The 12,136-nt window shown below is 34.2% G+C and overlaps 1 protein-coding gene across 1 annotated transcript; it reads left to right on the plus strand.

The window, feature by feature from the left end:
- Positions 1-604: 604 nt before the first annotated feature.
- Positions 605-10,751, plus strand: LOC106062007 (D-amino-acid oxidase-like). Its single transcript, XM_056030460.1, has 8 exons — positions 605-771; positions 3,375-3,440; positions 3,835-3,889; positions 4,464-4,565; positions 6,048-6,127; positions 6,521-6,638; positions 7,068-7,166; positions 8,309-10,751. Exons 2-8 carry the CDS (start codon positions 3,433-3,435, stop codon positions 8,432-8,434), a joined length of 588 nt encoding a protein of 195 aa, XP_055886435.1. The 5' UTR covers positions 605-771; positions 3,375-3,432; the 3' UTR covers positions 8,435-10,751.
- Positions 10,752-12,136: the final 1,385 nt, after the last annotated feature.

Consider the following 12,136-nt stretch of genomic DNA (forward strand, 5'->3'; position numbering starts at 1 on the left):
TAATAGAATATGCATCCTCTGTTTGGGACCCCTCAACTCAAGAAAACATTAAGAAATTAGAACAGACACAAAATAGAGCAGTGCGATTCATAACAAACGAATATTCACATTTGACTAGAGTAACACCTTTAGTAAAATCACTAAATTTAGAAAGCCTTCAGGACAGAAGGCTCAAAAGTAAAGTAGCAATAATACATAAAACACTGAACCATAATCTTCAAATACAAAAACAAAATTTAATAAAATACTCTGAAAGACACAAAGATAAAGGCACATTCCTCGTCCCATATGCTAGGACAAATTTGTACAAATACTCCTTCTTCCCTAGTGCTATTAGAGCATGGAATGGGTTGCCTGAGCTAGCCAGGAAAACCAGTGACTTGGCAGAATTTAAGTCATTGGTTAATATGCATGACTAAATGCATGACGCGTAGGACGTAATCATCTTCTTTTTTGAAGTAACGTCTGTATTATATAAGATAAGAAACCGGCCCTGGATATATCTGATCTGAATTTTATTGGGGAAAAAAAAAACGTGTCTGGATTGAAAATACTATTTTTTATTACAAGTTAGTTCTAGTAATTTAAACCTTTTCACAAATTATTGTATTTATTTATTGGATGTAGATCTGGTCTATGTGTGTCTGTTTTAATCCACTTGATCTTGTGCATTTGTTTTTTTCAGGAAGAACCCAGGTTTAAAAATTTCGTGGATGGATACAGAAGACTTACACCTGATGAGTTGGCCAGATTTTCCAAAATCAACCCTAAGTGAGATAATTCTTTTATGACTTAAATTAAACAGAAACAGTGCTTGTATTTTTTAGAATATATGTTTGTAAAAAAAATCTTTTTCTTTGTGCTTTAGAAAAAAACAAATCTTTTGAAAACTTTTTCAATAGATTTATGCAATACATTTGAAAACAGCTCATGTTAAAATTAAATTGTTTATTTGATAGGACTTAATTTTCTTCTTTTTGAAAGTAACAACTGCAATTTATAAGATGATAGATTAAATATGAAGTGTGTGCGACAAATATGCCACCTGATGTTAGTCAAAGTTAACACTGGTTCCATGTTGCTCTCAATGACCACGGGGGACTTAATGAAACTAATGACTAATGAACTGAACATCACACGTTCCATGTCTATAGATGAATACAATCTAGCGCATGTCTTATAGAGAAGTTTCAGTCAATTAAATTACTGTATTTTGATTTAATCATGTTAAAATCAATAACCAAAAAGTGAACAAGCCAAAAGGTAATAGCATAAGAGTATGAACAAACTCACTAATACTAGTTACTATATGTAACACATTTCATGTACCGGTATCATGGGCGTAGCCAGGATTTTTTTTCGGGGGGGGTTTTGGGGGGGGTGAATTCCCCCCCCCCCCGACACCCCCCCCCCCCCCCGCGAAAAAAAAATTATATGTATTTATGTGTGTGTGTGTGTGTACATAATCTTTATTACATTATGACCCTTCATTCTTTCGGAAGACGTTTATTGTGCCCTAGAATAGGTTCTTCTATGAGTTAGTGAAAAAATTGTAGATTCCCCGACATTACCAGCAAAGGGGTCTGGGGGAGCGCTAGGAGCTCCCCCAGCGCGGGCGAAGCCCCGCCGCCAAGCACTATTTCTGATATTGAAAACCAACAAAATGCATATTCTGAGGTATCTACAGTGGATTTTCCTGCTATTAAAAAGTTCTATTTCAAAAACCTAATGTGCTATTCTTACTGACTTAGACCCTCCCTCGTCGTTCGGCGCATTTGCCATCAAGCTGTTTCCATAAAATTGTTGACTCACCGCCATTAATAGCAGGGGGGTCTGGGGGAGCGCCAGGCACTATATCTGGTATTGAAAGCCAACAAAATGCATATTCTGAGGTATCTACAGTCCATTTTAATGCTATTAAAAAGTTTTATTTCAAAAACCTAATGTGCTATTCTTACTGACTTAGACCCTCCCACGCCGTTCGGAGCATTTGCCATCAAGCAGTTTCCATAAAAATCTGTCACTGGTAATGTTTGAAGCCTCTTCCCACCTACCATGAGGACCTCATGAATGAGTGGCGCCAAGTTGTACTAGGATATCATTGCAACTCTTCTTATGCGTAATTCATTTTGTCGGAGAACATGTCCCGCAAACCTCATGCGTCGTTCTCTCACAATCTTACTAAAGGGTCGACTCCCAGTTCGGCATAGGATTTCCTTGATTTAGATCCGATCTCTATAACTGACTCCTAAAATCTGTCTTAGCTATCTTTGTTGAGCTACATTTAGTGTTTTTCGATTTCGGTAGATGACTATTCACTGCAGTTTATTAATGGAGCCCTGCCACTGGTAAAAATGTGTAACCTCTCTTGAATACGCTCTTGGAATTAAGTGACTGTAGTTTGCTTTAGATTTTATATCGAAAAGAGAAGTTTTATCGTCAAAATCTTTTGTTGGAGGTTTTCCACCTCAAAATGCTCTGTAGGGGGATCTTAGACTCAAAACCATCTGGAGGGGTTTTAAACTTTAAAAAAAAAGCCATCTGTAGAAGAAACTCAAAACCCCCTTGCAAAACCCCATAGACTACACTCATAACATTTTTAGTGTATAATTTGCTTTTTTTTTATTATTAAAGAGGTATTTTCTACCTTCAAACCCCACTGAAGTGGGGTTTAAACTCAAAACTGAGTCAAAACCCATTTAGCTACGCTCATAACATTTTGAGTGCGTAATTAGCTTTTTTTTTATATTAAAGAGGGGGTTTATCGTAAATTTTAGACGGGGTTTTAAAATCAAAATCTTCCTTAACTGTGCTCTTGGAATTAGGGGATTTTCGTTTGCATTTTTGTTTTGTTTTGTTTTGTAGAAGAGGGGGAGTTAACTGCAAAAACCCCAGGTATGGGGTTTAAAACTCAAAACCCCTGGTAGTAGGTTTAAAACTCAAAACCCCTAGTAGGGGTTTTTAAACTCGAACCGCTCTGGTAGGGGTTTTAAACTCGAACCCCCTGGTAGGGGTTTTTAAACTCGAACCCCCCTGGTAGGGGTTTTTAAACTCGAACCCCCCTGGTAGGGGTTTTTAAACTCAAAACCCCTTTGGTTGTGCTAGGGCAAGTGATGGTTTAGTATTAAAATCTCACCTAAAATAAACAAAATCAAAGCAAAAAATCAGTCACTAAATTCCGATTCCCCCCCCCCCCCGGGGGGGGGGGATTTCATTTCGGGGGGGGGGTTTGAACCCCAAGAACCCCCCCCTGGCTACGCCCATGACCGGTATATTTAAAACTTTTGATAAATTTTTAATTCTTGAAAGTTATTTTTTTTATTCCTTTATTTATAGATCTAATTGTGTTTTTTCCCCCACCTAATGTTTTCTAGAGCTGGCTATTTTTATACATCAGTGCAAGTTGAAGTGACTCCCTACTTACACTGGCTAATGAGAAGGTAGAGTCTACATAGCAAAACAATGTATTGATAATTTATGTGAGAATGTACACTTCTAAAAATCTTTTTATTTCCTACATCTTTTTCAATATTATAATAATTTTTGTGTATGAGGCTTTTTCCTTATATTTGTTTTATGTGAAAAAAACATTAGTATTAGCATTCAGATCTACATCTATACATATATCTAAACCTAGTTAATATTATTTTTAAAATTTTTACTGTTACATAAGTTACACATAGAATGAGCATCTCCTTGTATATCTTATCTACATCTAGAAAGTAGAATATATATCCAGTTTAGATTTAGTAATTATGAACTTGCATGCAAATATTGATAACCCTTAATTTTAAAACTTGCTTGACAATTAAGGAAAAACTTTTTTTTTTTTAGGTTCAAAGAGAATGGCGGTAAAGTCCGAAAGGCAAAAATAACAAATCTTAATCAAGTAGGTGTTGTGATTGACTGATAATATTTTTTTTTTCTTGACTTCATCATCGATAGCACTTTTTAGCACATAAATATATATATATATATATATTGTTAATGGTACAATGAAGATAATTATTATCACATGAATTATTATTATGAATTATTAATAAATAAATTATGCATCCAAGGTAAAAACCACATAAATATAAATGCTACAATCAATAAATCTGACATTTTTTCTTCTCAAAGACTCTTTATGAGTTTTCTGGGGCCTACAAAGAGCATCTTTTCCCAATGACAACTATTAACAATTATATTATGTGGCCAGCGCAATGACCAGCTACTTTTTATTTTCCCAAAAGTTGCCAGGTTGGCATTTGTTTTGAGCGGACTTAATAAAAATCACTATCAGCATCTAAAGTTTATGTATTTCCAAATTCAATGTATTGCCAAATTCTATGTATTGCCAAAGTCTATGTATCAATACAAAGTCTATGTATCAATACAAAGTCTATGTATTGCCACATCCATGTACTCTAACCTTTTTAAAATTTGTTTTCTTGATTGTTTTAAATTATTTTATGCATAAGGTTGCTCAGGACTGTGATTTGATTGTTACTTGCTGCAGTCTGGGAGCTCGAGAACTCCTTCAGGATAAAGAGATAGGCCCTACTCGAGGTCAAGTCATAAGAGTGAGTACATTAGGTCCTCTTGGACATCATTTTTCTGAGTAGCATGGGCAGGTCATTATAGTGAGTAACATAGTTTTTTTCTCATGGGGAGGTACTTTTGGTCAGTAAAATAAAATGTGTACTCTGGAGCAACATTTAGAATGAGTATAATAGGTCCTTCATGAGAAGATGACACCAAGGTGAATGTCATTTGGGTACCTTTTGTAAACTATTCATTAGGTTGAGTACAATATTTAAGGTCTTTTTCCCGGAAGGTTATTATCATGAGCAGAATTTTATTACTTGAGGATAAATCATTAGAATGAATAAAACAGGTTTCATTTATTAGATCTTTACAAGTGTTCCTTTTTATGGATGAATCATTAATTTCATTACATTAAGTCCTTTTAATGCATAGACCATTAGCTTCATTAGAATAGGACCTGCTCATTGTTGGGTCTTTGGGTAAGTGCAGTTAATTTTATTTAAGTATGAGTCATTAAAAAAAGTAAAGTAAAGTTCCCCTTTCAGACCTTGTGGTCTATAGGGCAGATGATGTAAAGGTCATCTGTTTCAGTGACCTACGGTTTACGAGGGTGTCATGTGGCCAGCACAACGACCAACCGCCTTTACTTTTCCCCAACTTATGTCAGGTACCCATTAGAGCTGGGTGGACTCAAGAGGCACCCAAAGATCCTGAAATTAAAAATCCCAGTCTTCATTAGGATTTGAACCCAGAACACCCAGTTTGGAAGCCAAATGCTTTACCGCTCAGCCACCGCGCCTCCATGGGTCATTAAGGTGTAGAAAAAAGTGTTTGTGCACTGTTTAGGTGACTAGATCATGATGAAACAGGTGAGTTAGGGCTCAGATTGGTTATTATAATTGTGAGGCCATTAAGCCACAGTATAACACTAAATTTTGTAATGTTTTGTATTGATTGATATGTAGGCCTAATGGTGAACTTTTTTTTTAACACCACCTGTTCTTTCAAGCTATAAAAAAATGATTTTTTTAAATGCTGTTTTATCTATGATATTAAAATTATCATTGCTTAATTATTACTACCATAATTAATCTTACATATAGATTTTTTTTCTAAGGAAAAAAAAAAATATTTTTTTTTCTTTTTTTACTGACATAGAGATCTACAGCTGATTTGACTGAAGGGAGATAACTAAATAAAAAAAAATGTTTCTCTATGTAGAAGGGCAATAACTATATATAAAATAAAAATATTTCTCTATATGCACATGTATATTTTATTGTCTTTTTTAAAATATAAATATAAATCATTTTATGTTTGCATTAAATAATTTAATTTAGGGAAATAAAAATGTGCATTGCTTGCTATTATAACAGACACATAAGATTCTTAATCAATGCTATTTATTCTTTAAAGCTGTAATGTTAAATGTGATATCTTTTTATTCTTTTTGTGTTGAGTGTTTAGCTCACAAGTTCTGTTGATCTGTTTTTCAATTTTATTGAAAATGTGTTTAGGTTATAGCACCTTGGGTGAAACATTTTTACTTTTACAAACCAAAGAGTGGAATGGCTGACTACTCCTACATCCTACCAGGGTAAAGTTAATGTTGTTGGTTGTTGTTGTTTTGTTTTGTTTTAACAATTGTTTACATGTAGTCCTTGTGTTACTTCAAAATCTGGTAAATATCATCTAATGTTTATTTCAATTTGATTTTTCTTATGCCAAGTGTGATTTTTATATGAAAATATTTCTGAAAGATTTGAATGATGCATTACTGAATGGAGTCTAACTGGACAACCCTATTACCTCAAACAAAATGTATAACTGGATGATATATTACTGATTGATGTGTCACTGAATGAGTAATTCTGAATAATGTATTGCTGAATTATCTATAACTGGACAATGTATTACTAAATGATATATTACTGATTGGTGTGTATTGTGTAATTAAATAATGTAATACTAAATAATGTTTAATTGACAGCACAAGTGAAATAGTTGTGGGTGGTACAGCCCAAAAGGGAGACTGGAGAACCACTATAGATGATCAAGACTCCACTAAAATCTGGGAGACAGCATGCCAGGTCATGCCTGTGTTAAGTGTAAGTTAATATTCTAATATTATGATTGTTATACCTGTGTACATGTTATTTATTTGATTTCTTTTTAAATTTTAGGTTTTGTAAAAACAAATTAGTGTTACCCTCTATTGGAAAGATGTTTCTAATTCATAAAAATTATTATTCCCCCTTTGTGTTCTTAATTTTTTTGTTTTGCTTTTAGTTTATATGTAAATACATACTTAGTTTCATTATAGTAAAAGCAACAAATAATCCTCACTACTTATATGGCATCATGACAGCATTTGTTCTTTTTGGTTAAAGACAAAGTTTTGAATTGAATTCACAAAACTTAGTTCCATTTACATATTATGTTATACTTCAAATGCATTTAAATAAAATACCAATAAGATGAAATACTCTTTATTTAAAAAAAACAAACCTTTATTCCTTCTTCACAATTCATTTCAGAAAGCAAAAAAAGTGAGGGAATGGGCAGGTCTGCGACCTTCAAGAGATAATGTAAGGCTGGAAAAAGAAATCATTCAAGTTGGAGATAAGAAAATGAAGGTATTTCCTAGTTGTCTCTCTTAACATTTCATGAACAACTAAATTTTGCGACATGTTTAAATCTAATCCTACATTAGATTTGAATTAAGCTTTTACATGTTAGTATTGTAGCCTCTGGTGAGAGACTCAGTAGACATATTATAGAAAGCAGGTCAACCAGCTAAAACTAGTTTGAGATAAAGTGGGTATGTGGCCTCAGCTAGGAAAAGTGAATGGCTGCCTGGTTGTGCAATATGTGGGCTGGACTGTTGTTCATTTGTCTTGATGGTCACAGATTCATACCCTTCCTGCTGCCATCCCCTGTCATCCTGCAGGAGGTTTGGGATAGGATAGAGATTATCTTCAACTCTGAAGGAACATCTGAAACATGTAAAATATTTTATAAAGGGCAGTTGATCATTGTTTACTTAACACTCTTGTAGTTGGTCACAAAATAATTGCTTTATAAACATTATGTTTCATAGAATATATTTGAACATATTCACTTCTAACGCATTCACTTCTAACACATTCACTTCTAATGAATTCACTTCTAAGATATTCACATCTAACTTATTCACAACAAACCTATTCACCTTAAGTTTGTTGAACCATTGGGGCACCACTCAAGATCTGTCTTTCTTCATTCTTCTCTGTCTTTTGCCTTGGATAGAATTTCATTCAATGACAGGCCTGACCATTCTTTTATGTTTACTTCCCATTGCTTTTTCTGTCTGCCTTGTCTTCTTTTTCCTGGTAGTTTTCTCTGAAGGAAGGTCTTTGCGAGCCCTAAGGACTTTGTGATTTGACCATAGAGATTAAGTTTGCATTTTTTGACAGTGGTTAGCAGGTCATTGTGGGAGCCAATTGCTGTATTTATCCTGTTTCTAATCTCTTCACTTTTACATTTATGAACATAAACAGAAAAGATTTAAATTACATGTATACTCTACCTTTTTTTTCATTGTTAAAAACCATTATGTGTTAAAAAAAAACATATCTGTTTTGATGTTAATTGTTAAGTCTTAATAATAAATTCTGCAATCCAAATTATGACCTTTTAATACCTTGCAACTTGTTATAGAGATATTTTAGTGTTGACGGCAGCCTCTGTGCCTACTAGTTCTAAAACTATTAAACTACGGTATTCATTGATATTTCAGGTTGTTCACAATTATGGATTTGGTGGCTCAGGTATCACCATTCACTGGGGCTGCGCTCTGGAGACAGCCAAGATGGTATTGGAACTGTTGGGATGCCAAGCGTCTAGTGTCAACTCAAGACTTTAACATGGGTCTCAACTTGCCCATATTATGGATTCATTCACTGATACAAATGAGTCATAGGGGATCACAACCAAGTTTGCTTTTAGCAGTAAGAAAAAAAAAAAGCATTTAAATAAAGGTTGAATATTCTTCAAATATATTTTTTAAAATTCGAAAGAACTAATATAATCAGTTCTTTCAGAACTTAAAACAATATTGTAGCTTAATTATATCATATACTATTTATCTGTGCATTTATTATCATGGGCTAGGATATTTGTATTTTATTTGACAGAAAAGGCCAAACTTAAAGATCTTTTATACAGCTTATAATGTGTAGATCTATATCATCTTGTAAAACATAATATCATTTTGCTGAAACAAATAATTTGTATCGCTGAGTTAAAATTATGTTGTTGTACCTAGCTATTAACACAGTCATTAAAAATGTATTATTTTAATCAAGTGTCTCCAACTATGGTTTACAACATGTGCTAGATTTTTTATTATCATTATTGTAAATTTATCATATACACAATTTTCAGTTAGTTCATGTCAGTAATTTTTCATTCTGTGTATAATATTTGATGAGCAATTTTAGCATATAGGCAGAATTCTTTTGATGGAGATAAAGTAGTTTTCTAAGAAAACGGTTACAAAAAAAAATGTTACTTGATTCAAGATTTAAGAGCAAAGACAATTTTGGTGCAACAAAAATATTTTTTTTTTTTAAATTACACCTTATATACTTACTGGTATCCATGTTTTCATCTAGTCATTCTTGTTAATTTGTACATGCATGTCATATCTCCAGTTACTTATAAAGAAAGAAATACCTAACTGTGTTATTGGGAAGAAATACAGCTGAATACAGATTTAGTTATTTAGTCAAATATAAAAATAGAATGTTTACAGTAAATCAGGAATTTGTGTTATGAAAGTTTTTTTTTTTTTTACATTTCATTATCAAAATAATTTTTTTTTTTTAATTAGGTTTACTGTAAGTGTTTAGTGGCATTGTTTTATTGATCATTGTACTACTTTGTAATTACACTAGTTGTATCCCCTTTGATGAGCTTCTAACTGAAGATAGAGAGATAAAACTCCTTTCCATAATGCTATAATATCCTGTGTTATAAAGCTGCTGTGACAATGCACAAAACCAAGGTTCTCAATTTCTCTGTAACCAAGGTTCTCTATTTCTCTCTGTCTTAAGCCATCTGCACTAGCGAATTAAAGATAAAGCTTGTTCACTGAAGACTAGCACAAAACCAAGGTTCTCAATTTCTCTGTAACCAAGGTTCTCAATTTCTCTGTAACCAAGGTTCTCAATTTCTCTGTAACCAAGGTTCTCAATTTCTTTCTATCTTAAGCCGTTCTGCACTAGCAAATCAAAGAAGAGGCTTATTCTCTCGTTTTTTTCTTCTTCTGTGTCATGCTTATCTCTGTTACATAGGATAACAGCAGTTCTAGAAGACAATATTTATTTCAATGAGAGGGAATTGATACAGTTGATAGGATGAAATAAAAAAAAAAGCCCTGACCATGGCAATAATAGCAACAACCGCCTAGCTAGATAATGTTGTGTCTTACATGATCATCTAGATCAGTGTTTCCCAAACCCTGATGTTCCACGAGGCCTGAGTAAGTGTTCCACGAACTACTGGAATAATTAATTAGTAGACCACCACATGAATTAATCTCTCTAAAAAGAATTAGCAAAGTGTTCCGTTAACTAATAAGAGTGTGCAAAGTGTTCCATTAAGGGAAAAAAGTTTGGGAACCACTGATCCATCCAAAAAAGAATCTAGCCAATCATGTAGTGTTCACTACACATGAGTTTGACCCTCCCTCACCCATGTCATACAGTGAAACCATCCACCCCAACTCCACCCACATGCCACCACCTTCTCCTCACCAACACCTGTAATGAGGCAAAGACAAATAAAAAAAAGCATCAGGTTGTTGATTTGACAAAGACTCAATTAATTACCTCTCAAAGCAACAACAGAACAAGATAAATACACTATCATAGACAGTAAGGCGGGCAGCAGATGAGCTGTAAATAAGACATGCTGCCACTCATGGAGAATCATAAATCATGGTCTAATACTTTGTCATATTCCAATATGAACCCTTCCAAACCAATTTATTTAACCATTTGAGGCTGAGTCATTTTACAAGGATTATTTTTATTGACTAGTGGGTTGGGGAAAATAAACATCTCTTTTTACATTCTTGCATTGTTATTGTTGTTTTTGTAAATATTATTACATGGTCATGAAGCTTAAATTCGTCATCATATGCAGAACTTTGATTTCATTAAAAGAAGAGCTCCATTCTTGTTTCTCGATAATCTTTTCTTGTGCATTAAATAATCTTAGAATAGTTTGTGCTTTTACATGTACCATTGAAGAACATGAGACGCCGCTGCTAGCAAAATCAAAATGTATCGGCACCTGCAGTTCCCTTAGCACTCATCAGCTGGGGTGGGGGGGGGGGGGGGGAAGATACGTTCAGAACATAGCTAATTCCCAGACTTTCATGATCCATAGTCACTTCGCGACTGAGGAAGGCCCTAGATTTTGTTGTCGTGATCTGACCACCAAATAAATTTCCAATACCGGTAATTATTTATTTCAAGAAAAGTTTCCTTTTTAGACCCTGCGATCTATGGGGCAGATGATGTTAAGGTCATCTGTTTCTATGGCCACCGTTTAACGAGCAGGGTGTCATGTGGCCAGCACAACGACCAATTACCTTTACTTTTCCCCAACTAATGTCGGGTACCCATTGGAGCTGGGTGGACTCAGAAGCGCCCAAATATCCCAAAATTAAAAAATCCCAGAAAGGATTCGAATTCTCGTTTCGGACTCCAAGCGCTTTACCGCTCAGACACTGGGCCTCGCGTAAAGATTATTACGTAAGGATAATTACAGAATTTTTCCTCTTTCCCTCTGGAGATAAAGAGTTAATGCAAGCTCTCTATTATGTTTGTGACAGTTTGTCACAACAGCGGACAGAAGCAGGGCCGGCTTTGGATAATTGGAGGCCCTAGGCGAAAAGAATTAGATGGCCCCAAATTAAAAAAAAAAAAAAAAAGCCAAAAAATATAATTAGGGCCTACGCAATTTATTAAAAACCTACCCGCTTCTAAATCAAAATCGACAAATAACTTATGAGTTCTGTAGTAGAGACACTAGTGAGCATAGAGTCATAGAGATCTGATCCAAGTTTCCCATTTTTTGCCTTAATTTTTTTTTTAGTCCTATGCGAGGCCGCCACGAATTGGAGACCCTAGGCGGCTGCCTATTATGCCTAAAGGCGGTCTTGCATCGAGGGCCGGATAGCGCCGCGCAGCACTATTAGTGTCAAAGACTATCATGATGTAGCCGTTAATCGTAATTATCTCCCTTGCATCGTGTACATCTTCTTACACGTGCCAACATATTTTTACAGAGACAGTGACGAAATGTTTTAATAATTAATTTTGGGCTCGTTTAGGGGAAATTTGATTTATTTATCCCGCTCAAACATACAAGATATATAAAAGGCACACCGCAACTAACAGAAAAGAACAGTAGATTAAATTTGTAAATTAAAATGATTTAATTAATATAAATTTACAAAAGATACCATTAACTTATGAAAAAAAATTTAATCGAGAAATGAAGTAGATGTATTAATTTACAAAATTCATTCTTATCCTAGATTGCTAATTAATGA

Source organism: Biomphalaria glabrata, chromosome 5, assembly GCF_947242115.1.
Source record: "Biomphalaria glabrata chromosome 5, xgBioGlab47.1, whole genome shotgun sequence".
Classification (NCBI taxonomy): Eukaryota; Metazoa; Mollusca; class Gastropoda; family Planorbidae; genus Biomphalaria; species Biomphalaria glabrata.